General features: G+C 34.7%; 1 protein-coding gene and 1 long non-coding RNA gene across 2 annotated transcripts; both read right to left on the bottom strand.

Moving 5' to 3' along the window:
- Positions 1-1,723: 1,723 nt before the first annotated feature.
- LOC124988671 (cysteine-rich secretory protein 2-like) lies at positions 1,724-7,560 on the bottom strand. Its single transcript, XM_047558351.1, has 6 exons — positions 7,533-7,560; positions 6,817-6,907; positions 5,449-5,585; positions 3,866-3,960; positions 3,028-3,116; positions 1,724-1,842 (listed from the first exon to the last, which is right to left on the bottom strand). Exons 1-6 carry the CDS (start codon positions 7,542-7,544, stop codon positions 1,730-1,732), a joined length of 537 nt encoding a protein of 178 aa, XP_047414307.1. The 5' UTR covers positions 7,545-7,560; the 3' UTR covers positions 1,724-1,729.
- On the bottom strand, positions 7,555-15,302 carry LOC124988673 (uncharacterized). Its single transcript, XR_007109468.1, has 3 exons — positions 15,254-15,302; positions 13,755-13,813; positions 7,555-7,652 (listed from the first exon to the last, which is right to left on the bottom strand). It is a non-coding gene; the product is annotated as an uncharacterized LOC124988673 (long non-coding RNA).
- Positions 15,303-15,732: the final 430 nt, after the last annotated feature.

Raw genomic sequence — 15,732 nt, 5'->3', positions numbered from 1 at the left:
TTGTGGGTGGCACCACCATGTGATAAAGTTTAGGAGAGTATTTAATTATTATCTGTAAACCAACTTAATTTTTCACTAGTGAAATGGACACATTAAATTGTGATGTGTCATGATTATCACCCCTGAAAGTTTGATGCCTTGATTATAAACACGAATTCCTATAATACCTAAGACGTGAATTTTTTGTTGTTGTTGTTGTAGTAAGGATTGAACACAAGAGTACTCTACCATTGAACTACATTCCGGACATTTTATAATTTTTTATTTTGAGATAGAATCTTCCTAAGTTGCCAGGTTGGCCTAAAACTTTTGATTCTCTTGCCTCCCCCTCTGGGTGCCTGGGATTACAGCTTTGTACCACTGTGCCCGGTGTGAATTTAGTTTTGATTTGCCATCTTGGTAGGTGTGAATGGGTAGTTTCAGTGGCTTCCATGTGGCCCTTTCTACCATGGAACTCTAAATTTTCAGGTCACAGAACCAGCGTGGTGATTCTGATAACTTCTAAGTATATTTATTTCTTCTGCATAGTTTGGAATCAGGCTGCAGTCCTTTGGGAGGTGATCTAGGATGGGATGCACTAGGCCAAGAATCCATTTTCTTGACCATCATAAGTTCTACTCTGATCCATGTACTTGTTGGCAATTTAGTTTTTCAAAGAATAATATTCATTTTAAATGAATATCTGATAAGAAAAACCAAATGTTTCCCCCACTTTCCATTGTCAGTCACATTTGCAAGCGGCTCCGTGTTCCTCTGAGGAAAGCTTGAAGAAACGCATCCATGAGTGCATTGTTGGAGCTTTCTCAGGACGTGGCCTTCCCCTCAATTGAGGATCCCAAATCTATAAATGGATTCAGGTCCTATAACTGGGTGCTTGTGAAATCACCACTCTAGTAACTTCTTCCACATTTCTGCTCAAAGTCATAGATATGTATATATTTTTGATTTCCACTGAGATCAAGGAAATCCAGCTTTATTGCAGTATCTCTGTGTAATCTTTGGACTGTACATTTCAGCCAGGAAAGAGCTATCCAGGTGCACACCATCACCAATGCTGTTTTTTTTCTTTCCTTTTCTTTCTTTTTGTTTCTTTTTTTTCTTTTCTCTCTCTCCCTCCCTCCCTCCCTCCCTTCTTTCCTCCCTCCCTCTCTCTTTCTTTCTTGTACTGGGGATTGGACCCAGGGGTGCTTAACCACTGAGCCATATTTCCAGCATATTTATTTATTTATGTATTTATTTTAGAGACAGGGTCTCACTATGTTGCTTAGTGCCTCAAGTTGCTGAGGCTGGCTTTGAACTTTGATCCTCCTTCCTCAGCCTCTGGAGCCACTGAGATTATAGGTGTGTGCCACCACACCTGGCCCAATGCAGTTTTTAATACCTTAGAGTAAGAAAAGATTTCTGAGTCTTAGGTTTTAAAAGTTCTGAACATTTATTTGTGAGTTACACAAAGCTGTAAATATGTCTTACCAATTATGATAGAGATTATTAGATTCAGCATCACATTTTTATCTGTTATTCAATTTTTGAATTTACTGTTCTTATCACATATTTTTCTTTACTCAGATATAGCAAATACAATGGATGAAGGTATTAGGATGTATTGAATAAAACATAGCTTCAAAACTATGCTCATTAAGAAAAGGGTAACAGAATTTTGCAGTGATTTTAGTCACTTCACTCTTGGGAAGAAATATTGCCATTAAAAGACACATTATTTTATCTCTGATTAGCATTTGCAGGTAGCTCGGCATTTTTCTTTTATGAAGTTTTTATCACATCCATAATCTTTGACTATTTCAGCACAATTTGAGATCTTATCCACATATATGCAGGGATTGGCTAAAATGAAACAAAGGACAAAAAGCTGTTTCTTGGAATATAATATTACTTGTCCCAAACTGTATCATCTCAAGGAAAACTCATTTGCTCTGTATTTGTTCATTTCTTTAATTCTCCTTACATAAATAAGGGAAAATAAGCTTAAACTATTTAAGACATACCTGATATAGCAGATATAGAATTCTCGAAACACAGAACTTTAAGAAAACAAAGAAATTTTCTACATTGCTTGAATAAGGTGTATAGTAACAGAAATAAATTTATTTCTCAATATATTAGCCCAGTGTGTCCAAGTACAGCTCATATTCCCTGCAACAAACTGCACACTAGTGTGGAGTTTCAACCAAACAAAAAAAAAGTAGGCCACACTGGCAGACTAGCAGTGATTCTGCTGTGTTGTGTGTGTGTGTGTGTGTGTGTGTGTGTGTGTGTGTAGTTTCTGGGGATAAGTAGAAAACTTGCTGGAACCTTCAAAATACATATTTCAAATAGCCCAGTGTTCCTTTCAGGTGCCTGCTTCCCATGGTGTGCAGTTACTAGGAAAGAATCTGATTTTTATTAAGGGTGGGAACAAATTGAGACTGATCCTACCTAAGTTTATATAATCAGTTTCTAAAATATGTCTTTCTCTTCCTTAACTAAGGGGGTGAGTTGAAGTTTCTAAAGGAAGCTAAATGGAAAATTCATCTCCACTTTGTTGTGGCTTAAATTTGCTTTGCCTTACTATTTGTTTTTATTTTTTATTTTTTGGTATGGGGGATTGAACCCAGGGTTGCTTAGCCACTGAGCCACATCTCCAGCCCTTTTCTTATATTTTATTTAGAGACAGGATCTTTCTGAGTAGCTTAGGGCCTCACTAAGTTACTGATGCTGGTTTTGAACTCCTGGTTCTCCTGTGTCAACTTCCCAAGCCTCTGGGATTACAGGCATGTGCCACTGTGCCAGGCCTGCATGACTATTTATATCTTATCTTAGTCAGTGTCATCCTGAAATGGCAGCTGCCCTTAGCACCTCACTTTTAGTTCTGCTTTTGTTACCAAGAGCAGAAGGACTGAAGCAGGAAAATGAGAGCCCAGAAACAGAATAGGAGCATGCCTACATCAGGGCAGAATCTCAGCCTGTCTTCCACATAAGGCCAGAGTACAGGGAAATACCAGCATTTGATAAAGAATAGAAATGACTTACTACAAAGCCCATCATCACAGTGATCAGGGCAGTCTGCACAAGGTTTTCCTACTTTATATGGGGTCTTCTTGGTTCTTACATCATTTCCCCTAGCAAAGAAATATTTGGAGGAATGGATTAGCAACAACATTATGGAATATGAGATTTCATCATGTGTATGGACTACACAACAGTCACAGGAACTCACAAAAGGGAGATAAAGATTTCTGAAGTCGGGAGTCATAAAATAAATCGAAGGTAAATTATGCATGATTTAAATATGTGCGAAAGAAAAGAGTTAGCATCAGATCACCTTTACACTAGACAAAAGGACATGCAAACAGCGGGCAAGTTTATATTGAAGCTCCTAAGAATTGGAGCAAATATGTCTTGCTTCTTTATTAGATGAATTTTCTTTCATTGCGATATTATTAACGTGCTGTGAACTATGCCAGGCGCTTAATATGACTAATCATACTTAATCCTGATAAAAATCCACAAATACATTGCCACTACCTCTTTATAGATAAATGAAAAGGAGCTCCATATTATTAAGTTTTTGGTGAACTGAAGACCACAGAGCTGGCAAATAATGGAGCCAATGTTTGTCCTTAAGTCTGATGGTCCACAGAATCTATGCTCTATGCATGATGCTATTAGCTCCCTGGCTTTATCACCCCTTAGAACATACTGTATGTTTCTTGTCTTTTCCATTGCTTCCCTTTCTTCCAAATCCACCCTCAAATGTCTTTATGGGGCCACCCTATAACCTCAGATTGACAAAAGGGGTTGGATCGTAGCCCAAGTGCAGACCTCTGGTGTACCATTGACCAAAAAAGATCCCCTGTGCAGTACTTACTCAGGACAATAATGACAAACATAGTAATAGGAAAGGTGCTTGTGAGGACAGTGGGCCAAGGCACATCCAAGTTGGTGGGAAGTGGCCCAAACGAGCTGCAAGTGAAAAGTTTAAAATGATATAATTTAAACCAAATTTATAGTATTCACAGTTTGTGACATTTTGTTTCTTTTTCTTCTTCTTTTTTTTTTTGTGGTGCTGGCAATTGAACCCAGAACCTTGTGCATGGAAGGCAAGCACTTTACCAGCTGAACTACATCCCCTATCCTGACATTTTGTTTCTTAATTGCTGATTAAAACTTATCAATGAAGACAATTTTAAAAGCTGAAAAATATTGGTTTCTGATTTCTAACATTTCCATCTAAACATGATTTCTCTTTTAAAAAATTCCTTTCAATTATGGAACTTCATTTAAAGTTAGGGGAAGCTTTATACATTCCTGATACATTTGATAAACCAGTAAATCACCCTGCAATTAGTAAAGAAGTAGGCAAGTGGGTATTGGGCAACAAGGAAAGGTAGCAAACTACAATTCAAGTTTTTTTTTTCACACAAAGATTCTATTCTTTAACATTATAAATCAGCCCAGTTTTCTTCTTCTTGTTCCTAATCATGCTACATTGAACACAACACATAGATAGCCCCTAAAAGGTAAGTAATTTCATTACTCAACTGTTCTTTTTCATAGAAGAGCATAATTCTTACTTGCAAAAAGATAATAAAATTTTGCAACATTTCTTCCTCTATTGCCGCTACTTTAAAAAAATTTCTTTTTTTTTTTTTTTACTTTTACAGACTGCATTTTGATTCATTGTACACAAATAGGGTACATCTTTTCCTTTCTATGGTTGTGCACGATGTAGATTCATATCATTTGCATAATCATACGTTTACATAGGGTAATGATGTCTGTCTCATTCCACCACTCTTCATACTCCCCCTCCTTCTCATTTCCCTCTATGTAATCTAAAGTTCCTCCATTCTTCTCTCACTCCCCACCCCCAACCCCCATTATATATCATCATCTAGTAATCAGGGAAAACATTATCCATTCATCTGTTGAAGGGTATCTAGGTTGGTTCCACAATCCAGCTATTGTGAACTGAGCTGCTAAAACACTGATATGGCTACATTACTGTAGTATGCTGATTTTAAGTTCTTTGGGTATAAACTGAGGAGTGGGATAACTAGGTCAAAAGGTGGCACCATTCCCAATTGTCTGAGGATTCTCCACACTGCTTTCCAGAGTGGCTGCACCAATTTGCAACTCCATCAGCAATGTCAAGTTTTGTGAGGAAGAACATCAAGAAATTATGACAACCTTGTGCTTTTCTGCAGATATCTCAGTTTTCACAGTATAACTTTAATTTTGTGTCACAAATACAAAAATTACCTTTTTCATAATATTAAAAATAGTTTGCATGTAAAAAAGTACATAGTTCATGATTATTTTTTTATGCACAAATCTCAGATCATCATAGCTCAGATGTGCTTGGCATCTCCAGTAAAAACTGAGGAGAAAAAGTTAGTCTGGGATGATAGAAGACAGGCAAACATCAAGGTTTTGGCATTATATTTTTACCTGGGTATAATGGCCAGTTTTAGCATTTGCATCAACTCCATATTTAAAATCTTTAACTTCATCATATAAAGATTGGATTGCATGTGACCATGATATGGGAGCACTGGACATGAATAAATTCTCTCCACAGTTAGCAACTAAAAATTAGAAAAGACAATGAACCAATAGTTAAATCAGTACTTGTAGAGATTGCTCATTGAAAATTATTAAAATTTTTTAGTTTCTGAGATCATTATCACTTCCCATTCATGTACAGTTATCTTCAACTGATTTGTGGGAGAAATCCAATATCAATTTCAAAAGCATTATTCTGTGACTTGGAATCACTTGCTCTTTTCCCTTCCCACGAATGAATAGATCTTTTAAAAATGTAATTAATGATTTGTTTTCAAACGAATTATGTTACTTTCTTTTTGGAGAAGGACCAGCAGAAAAATTCCTTTTTATATCCTAGAGTAAGCACCAACTTTCAAAGAGTCTCAGAATTGGAATGAACTAGAAAGATAACAGATAACATATCATTTTGGCAATATTGATAAACTCAACATTTAGCCAATTATTATTTCCTCCCATGCCTTCATAGCATACACATAAGGGATATTGAAGAAATGACAAACATGACTTTTGAACTTTGGTTCTTAAACTGGGGAAATAAGATGCATACATGAAGCAGATGTCAGATGCAATATCTAGTGGGTAAAGGATGAACTCAAAGTCATGAATGCAGGAGTGACAAGGCCAAGTCTAGAGTAATCAGCAGACTGATCAGATTTTAGTAAAAGGTGTAAGGCATGTTGTAGAGTTGTCAGGTAAAATGGAACAGAGTGAAGACCTGGGAGTATAGGTAGAGAATTAATTCACCATTAAACTGATTTTCACTTATGCTCTGGAAAATCATCCTAAGAGGTAATAATAAAATATTTCTTATAAAAATAAAATAATAATTTCCACCAGGAGCTCATACTTTCATGGGTTTGGCTATAATAGGTTTAAGTGGGAGAATTTTGGATTTTGCAGAATAAAACCTGGCACATGGCTACCATGGATGATTAATATCTAAGTGGACTTCAGTTCCATAAATATTTAAAACAATCTATTTTTGTTTTTTTTCATCATAACTTTTGCTTTTTCTGCATATTCAGATAAAAATCTAATTTTTGGCATCCAGCAGCAGGAATAATGTCATTTTAGGATGAGTCTTAAGAAAGAAAAGACTGGAAGGAAACAAAGGAGTGTGAGGGTAGGTGAGAAGACCAAAACCAATAAACAAAAGCAAGACCTTCTTTCCCAAACTTATTCTCTCCCTCATTCATTGTTAATCTTTGACTTTTAAACAATGCCCCATTAGTCGTTAGAGGTTTGACTTACAACTAATTTTTCGTTGACTTCTTGGACTGTGAGACAAGGTGCACCTCTCTGCCCACTTCTCAGCATTCTTGGCGACTTCAGCATTCCAGTTCTCAAACACGTGTCAAACATTTAGGAATTAAAATATGGTGCTTTCAGGACATAATGGTTAAGTATATGACCACACTGAAAACAAATACCTGCTTGAAGAATCATTTTCTACCATTCCTCATTTTCCCATGGATTCTACCAAAAGATGCATTTCTTGCTTTCTGAAATCATTTAGTTACCACGATACATCTATCGGGGGGATCATTCTATCAATACCTCTATATACTCCTTTGATTAGTGTACAGTCTGAATACATATATATTATATAACTTATGAGCTAACCATAGCAGAAAAGAGCAGGATTCTCATTTTACAAACTTGTTCACCCTATTTTATTATAGATTCTAAGGATTCATTTGCAGTTTGGTGTCTATTCAAGTTATTTAATTTATAAGGTTTCTTGCACTTCATCTACCCATTAATTATACCTCCATCCTTGATTATTGAGTTAATTTTTATTTTTCAGTTCAAATACAATGTTATATTTTATGGCCAGTCTGGACACTGAGATGACAATTATCCAGTAATACAAACAGATTATTTTAAAACTATAGGTCCTGGTATAATGATCCTTGCTCAATGGCTAAATGCTAATTATAATGATTCATTGACAAGCCAGGACTTACCATTTTAAGCATATTGCTAGCTCTGGGATTTGCCATCCTCCTAAGATCATTGTGCTTATTAGTAATCTCCATTTGAACTGAAGGGTGATGGGTCAATAAAGAGAAAAGTGAGACATTCACCTTTAAAAAAGAAGCAAGAAGTTAAAAAATTTATAACCTTGAATATCAAAGTAACAGAATTACAACTTACTCTATCAATATATAAATTGATAAAATGTTTAGTTTTATGATCTCAAATTTTAATAAGAATGGCACTCACCTAGGACTTCTTAACCAGCAGAATGTTAGACTCCACCCCCCAGAGTTTCTGATTCAGGAAACCAGATTGGGGCCAGATAATTTGCATTTCTAATAAGTACTCAGGTACTGTGATTTGAGAATTACTTGTCTAACTCACAAAATTGTTTTGGGAAATATGGGCTTGACTTTTTGAATGTTAATCTTTTTGTCGTGAGCAATAGATGAATATGATCTGTGTCTTGTCTATACATTATCCTGTCTCTCAACAATGCAATAATTTAAAATTCTCATCAGTGGCCTAATTGTACCAGAAAATTTCAACAAGAAATACTTCCTGGAATTCTGCAAAAACGGATTGTGTGACCCACATGATATCCAGTAAGAGAGATTTATTAAAAATGTAGATAATATTAATTTTTAAAAATAATGAATATATTATATTTTTAAATATAATGAATATAATGAATATAATGAATATAATGAAAGGAAGGTTATATTATGTCAGATATTATTCAGATGAAAAATATGAGTAGCAGTCTAGGGGTTACTTGCCAACAATATTCAGTATCTTATAAAGAATATGATTTCTGTGCATATGTATGTTTAAATATATTATATATATTATATATCACATTAAATATAATATATTATATTATATATTATATTAAAGATATTATCATCTTCTAACTTAATAAGAGTATAAACAGAAAGGAACATTTTTTTTTATTCTGTGTTGTTAAGGAACATATTTTTAATTTTTATTTTTTATTAGTGAATATTGATTATACAGAATGATAGGTTTCATTGTGGTATATTTATGCATGTATTAAAATGTTATTTGATTAATTTTACTCCCCAATATCTCCTCTACCCTTTAATGTCCCTATCCTCTTTCTCTACCCTACTAGTCTGTATTCTAATTTCATGGATTCTTTTTTTCACCTTTCTAGCTTGCACATATGAAAGAAAACATATGATACTTTTCTTTGAGTCTGACTTATTTTTCCTCAAAATAATGGTCTCCAGTTCCATCCATTTTCCTATAAATGACATAATTACATTCTTTTTTATGGAAGAATAAAACTCCATTGCATAGGTATACCACATTTTCTTTATCCATTCATCTATAGACAGATACCTAGGCTGATTCCATAACTTGGTTATTATGAACTGTGCTGAAATAAGCATGGACATGCATGTATTTCCAAAATATGCTGCCTTTAATTCCTTTGGATAAAAATTAAGGAGTCGTGTAAGATGATTATAAGGTAGACTTAATTTTGGTTCTTTGGAGAACCTCCATAATGATTTCCACAGTGGCTATTCTAATTTACATTTTTACCCATAGTGTATAAGAGTTCTTTTTCCCCTGAAACCTCACCAACATTTATTGCTATTTGTATTCTTGATGCTTGTCATTCTAACTGGAGTGAGATGGAATATCAGTGTAATTTTGATTTGCATTTCCATGATCACCAAAAATGTTGAACATTTTTATACAGTTGTTGGTCATTGGTACTTCTTTTGAGAAGTGTTTGTTCAATTCACTTGTCCATGTATTCATTGTTATTTTTTTATTTGAAGTTTTTGAGTTTTTTATAGTAGCTGGCAAAGATTTTCTCCCATTCTATCAGTTGTCTCTTCACTTGTTCTCTTTGCTGGGCAGAGTTTTTCAATTTGATGCCGTCCCATTTATTGATTCTTTTTCTTATTTCCTGAACTGTAGGGGTCTTATTCAGGATTTTTTTTCTTGCCTGCACATGTATATTAAAGTGTTTCCCCTATTTTTTCTTTTAACAGTTGCAAAATTTCTGGTGTCATAATTAGGTCTTTGACCCATTTGATTTGACTTTTGAACCAATCAGAACCTCCCAATTGCTCAGGAGGCTGAGACAGGAGGATCACAAGTTCAAAGTCAGCCTCAGTAATTTAGTGAGGCCCTAAGTAACTTAGCAAGACCCTGTCTCAAAACAAAAAATAAAAAGGACTGGAGATGTGACTCAGTGGATAAGCACCCCGGTAATTAATAAATAAATAAATACACACACACACCCACATATGTCTAGTTATAAAACAACATATTTTTAAAAAGTGAAAAAATTATCCATGTAAAACTTAAAAACAATTAAAGCAGAACAAATCCTTGGAAAGGGTCTAGTACAAGGCTGTGCTGGTTCTTCTCGATTTGATTTCCTACTCAATTAATTTATTATCCACCCTTTTCTGCCCTAACTTGTGCCAGGAAGCTGGTCCTTCCAGCTTGCACTACCTGAACTTTCTTTTTCTGGGTCAAAGGGAGGAACTGGAGGAACAAATAGTGAGGAGAGAGGTGGAGTGCCTTTTGTTCACTTCCTTGACTTTGCACTTCATTTCTGGGAATAACTGCTTATATTATTGACTCACTCAGCTACTGGGAAGGCTCTACACTCTCTGTCATTCCCTCATTGCATCCCTCAGGCCTAGGAGTGGAAAGGCTTCCTGCTATTGCCATTCTCCATACAGATTCCTTCAACCGTATTCTGCCTGTACATAAATATCACTCCCTGAAAATCTTCATTCAAAACACCTGTTGAAATCTGTTTCCTGTTTAGACTTTAAGTGAAAGATTCTCCTTTATTTGCAGAAAATAGAGATTCAGAAATGTTAACCGAGTTATGTGAGCATCTCTTTTTTCTTTATAACCAGGAACTGATTACTTAAATTTAGGAGGGCAAATTAATAAATGACAACAGACCTCTCATGCCTCTGGGCTCTTTTCAATAATGAGGGTAGCATATTGGAGCTACCACTACATCTTTAGAAAACAGTTTCCTGCAATAGCATTTTTCTGTGAGTGAACTCACATGTGGTTTTATTCCTTTATTAGTAATCATTTTTTTTTTTACTCAGTGGTAAAAATTAAATGAAGTATTTGGCAAAATACTGAAGGCATCTAGAATATATGATTTCAGAAGACAAACAAGTATGTGAGTATATTAAATACGTCCCTCATTCTGGGCAAGGTTGTTTCAGTAGCTTAGAAAATTTCTTTGCTTACTGTACACAGACCTCACCTCAAATTCACCTTCTTATATATACTACTAGTTTGCTTTTCCAGTTATATCGTTACCAAGCACAAGGCAGCAGAAAAGTCATTTACGATTTAAAGTACTATGTGGATAATAATGGGAAGAATGCCAAATATGTTTTCAAAAATACAGATCACATCATTCAGGAAAGAGTTCGAAAACAGAGGACTGAAATTCTTGGGGTACAGCAGGTCTCCTGCAAGGTAGCAGGGAGTACTAAGTAAGCAGTTGCAGTGTGATCAATCTTAGCAACACTCTTCAATATGTCATATTTTCTTCCTCTACATCTTAAAAAAAATCTGTGAAATAATTTTAATTTCTATGACATGGATCTACTGTTACATAATTTAATTCTCAAAGCAAGCCATTGTGGTGGTTATTATTCTCACTGGAAAAACAAATATTCTGATCAGATAAATTGCTGTTTCATGGATAACATTCAACTAGTCAATGTTAATTGATGCTGGCTAACATTCTGTGCCTATTTTATAGATGAGAACCCTAGAAATTGAAATATGTGAAAAATCTCCTAAGACTCCTAAGGAAAGTGAACAATATTAGGCCAAGACTTGAACCAAATTCTTTCTCTTTCTCTCTTCTTGAGATCTATCTATCTATCTATCTATCTATCTATCTATCTATCTATCCCTCACATATGTATATCACACATCTGTATATCCATATATATAAAACACATATACATATATGTATGTATATGTATATTTATATATGTATAATTTATTTTTTTGAGATGGGATCTTGCTATGTTTACCAGGCTGGCCTCCAACTGCAGGCCTCAAGTGATTTTCCTGCCTCAGCCTTCCCAGTAGCTGAAACTGCAAGCACAGGCCACTACACTTGGCTGAACCAAATTCTTTCGATGCTAAATAAATAACATCCTTCTAAATCAACACACTGGCACCTGGAATACAGCTACCACCTAGGAAATAGCATGAATGAACTTAATTTAAAATTCTTCCTCTCACATGTTAACACCAACCGATTTATGTGGTTTGCAAAGATATTAAGAAAACTCTGCAGATACTTAACTATGGGATAACTTGATTAATTATCGTCTTTTGAGGTGTGTGAAAGTTATTTTATCTTTTTTGGTTTCTTCAAGCACACTTTAGTCTGCAAAAAGCTTTAGTTCGTTAGAAGTCAAACTAAAACATTATTCCTTTAAACAAGTACAGAAGTTAAATTATAATAAAAATTCTGGTCTGGAGTATAAAATCAGATTCCTTTCTCCTGGCACACAGTCTAATTTCTGTGTTCTACTTATTCTTATGTCCACCTGGTAAGCTGACTCTCCCAATGAGAGTGAGAGGAAGTAGAAACTTATATGCTGATCTTGTATTACTTGATTGAATTTCCTGTTTTAGAAAGGAGAGGGAGGTGTTTTGCTTCTAGAATAAAAATTCACATATTCCTCTAATTGCTCAGTTTCCCCTTGTTTCTCAGCTGGCTGTACTCTGTCCTTTCTCCTCCACACCATAGTGAACCAACATTGACAAAGAGAGTCACAACCTTGTCAGTCATTAATTAGAAAGGAAATCTTTTATTACTTACCTAGCTTGGGGAATTTCACACACACCCTTCCTTTTTAATCTGTTTCTTTCTCCTCTTCTGAACTACTCAGTATCCTTCCTTTTTAGTTTCCTGTCCTTTGGCTCATCCTTAAATTTTGATTTTTTTAGTATTTTTTTTCTAGGTCCTTTTCCTTTTCATTTTATATATTTTTTCACTTTTGTGGCTTCACATCACCTATGTGATCCCCAAACCTCTAACTCCTGCTCATATCTCATACACACCTCACCTGAAACTCCTAGTCTTACCTCCTGAGTCCCTCCCAGTGCCAGATCACCACGTGATCCATATTCTAGTGATGACATCACCAGGTACCCAGAGATACAAACCAGGTAATATCTTTCTCTCCTGACATCCATGTTCAACCAATCTTTCCAAGTTCAGGAGCTTCAACTTTAGAATTAGATCCTCATTTCTGTAACTGACTTCAGATTGATTATGCTCAACCTTTCATGCTTTCTTATCTGTTATATTTAAACCTGATGTAACCTTTTCCTCAAAGACATTTTCATCCCTGTCTTGTCTTTCTCTTCACTGGTTTATATTCTACTAATAGAATTATCATGAAGACTAGATGAAGTGATGAATAGAGTGCTTAGAATTTTTTTACATAGAAAAATTTCAGTAATAATATACCATAGAACTGTCATCAAATGACACTTATACTTTGAAAATTGCCTACTTACTTGTAAATACTCAACAATTTGAGGTGCTAAATGGGCATTTAATCTTATTTATTGTTAAATCTATAGCACCTAGCACAAAGTCAGGTGTGCTAGACACTAAGTAATTGTTAAACTATAGTTAATTGTGTTTAGTGAAACTTTGTCAAAATTAGAGTACTTTTTATGAACTGTTGCTGTCAAGGACTTTGTAATATTAGATGTATATTTCTGTAAGTCTAAGAACAAAAATCTTTAAGCATATCTGAACCCTTTCAAGTGAATAACCTGCTAATGAAAAATCAAATTCCTGTAAGGCAAGGGGAGAATTGATTTTATACATATATGATTCATACTAAACGTATCATTATAGTCATATTTGGTGTTTACTGATTTACTGTTTTGTTGCTCACCTTGTAGTATTAGTAAGTTCATCTTGAGTTATTCCTACCTTTTGCCTGATGACTTAGTCTTTAAATACACACACTGATGAGAAAAAATGAAGTAAAAGGCATATAATGTGACTAGGGAATGTGTCCTTCCACCCTCTATCTCAGAACGTTTGACACCATCATCATTGCCTACATAACAGCCACCCTGAGCTTTGGGTGAGGCAACCCCACTAATAAGGCTCAAAATTTATTTTTAGGTTAAATTCATACCATGCCTGCAGCGTGTTGCAGCAGTACCACGAAACATATGCCCATCAAGATCATTGTTTCTGGAAGAAATGAAGTATTTATGAGATTTACATGTACATAAAAATAGCTTACTCAATGAAAAAAACTATATATATATATTTAAAAATTATATTTTTAAGGAATGGAATTATGTGGCTTTTTGTAGAGTTCAAGGGAACAGATACCCTTGGTCAGGTGGACAGTTTTTATTAATAAATATGAGTCTTATTCTTCACCTACAAACATAGACTTAATTTTTTTCTTACTCATTCCTAGCATGGAAACCCAGAATATGGCAGCAATTCTTTCTTACTTTAGAAGGGCAAAAATTTGAGACCTAATCAATAGATAATGGTAAAACTTGTACATATGATAGTCCATATCGCTGACAAACATCTCCAGTTGAAAAGAAGTTAATGTAAAGCCTTGAATTAAAATTTTTCTCTGTTGGTAATGATAATCTTTAAGATACCACTAAGAAAGTCATCAATTTACAAGTAGGCACACCAAAGTCATAGCACTCTGAACATGCATTCATCTGAAGAGATCCCTGTTGAAAGTGATGGATTTATAGTTTCATTACACTTCCATCTTAGCTTCATATAATTGTCTAATATTATTATTACTGAAACATTGTCAAGTATTACTTTTGTCACAGTTCCTTTTCTAATTTAAAAGTTACTTCTTTTCCCCCCACATTTGCTCATGTATATTTTGTTTGAACTGATTAGTTATAATAGAGACCCTGTAGCCTGCAAAATCTGATGTATTTAATATCCAGCTCTTTACAAAAAACATTTGCTGACTTCTGGGAAGGACATTGACAGTAACTAAAAACAGGAAGAAAGTCCCTTCTCTCATCTTACATCCTCCATCATGTTTTAGTGACTCTTTTGAAAAAAATCCATGCATATTAGTTATGCAGATATAATTTCCTTGTGGTATCTTCATATATACATATAACATACTTTGATCCTATCCACCTCCCACTACCCTTCCCCTTCCCCTGCCCCATCACCCTTTTTCTCTATTAGTCTCCCTTCTATAAAAGTAACTTCTTGAAACTCTTTTTTCCCTCTTAAGTTTCACTCTAGTTCTATTGAAGCTGGCTATCACAGTCCCATAGGACTCCTGTGGGAAAGTTGGACAATTTGCCTCCTTCAATCAATTCAAGTATGACATGTCTTGAGTGCTCAGTACTGTAGTAGCTTTGTCCTATATATACTTCAGTTTATCTATAATCCCATTTAAAAGTGTTATGCCAAATACGAATGTAATATTCCTTGCAAGATCCGTTTTTTTTGGTTCACTGCTATATTAGAACCATGACAATGCTGAGAAAAAAATATTTGAAATAAGTTCTAATGATTACTAGACTCTTATCTACTAGTAGTAATGTTGGAGATAAGATTAAAGGCTACAAAAGTTTTCCTTTCACTGTGGATAATTCTTATTTCAAAATAATGCAGTAAATACTTTACCTGAGTTAGGCAGATGGGAAGAATAAGATGTTTCTGTGACCAAAGGAAGATGAACATATTTTGACCGTCAGCACAGCGATATATATATATATATACATATAAGGAACACAAGTCACTTACTTTTCCTGTTTGGTTACCCTGAATTGTGCAAGGTAATGTGCCTTGGTGAAAACCCCCCAAAGATCTTATCACATGTATCAGTTCTAAATAAGTCACTATTTAATTCTAAAGAGGAACTCAGTTCATGTTGACAATTCTTTTATAATTAGGTTTAACAATGTTATTAATAATGGGTTAGGGAAGGCTGAAGTTTTGCTACCATAGCCTAGAGAGTATAACACTATGTTACTAGGTGGAGACTTGTGTACTTATTTCTCCATAGTATTCCGCAGCATCACCTAATAATTAGATTTTGGTAAATGACCTTTATGAAGTCTAAGGATTATATAATACATATTACAAAACCTCACATTATTAAA

Source organism: Sciurus carolinensis, chromosome 7, assembly GCF_902686445.1.
Source record: "Sciurus carolinensis chromosome 7, mSciCar1.2, whole genome shotgun sequence".
Classification (NCBI taxonomy): domain Eukaryota; kingdom Metazoa; phylum Chordata; class Mammalia; order Rodentia; family Sciuridae; genus Sciurus; species Sciurus carolinensis.
The sequence above is the reverse complement of the archived record's forward strand: the minus strand, read 5'-3'. Positions and strand labels throughout refer to the sequence as shown.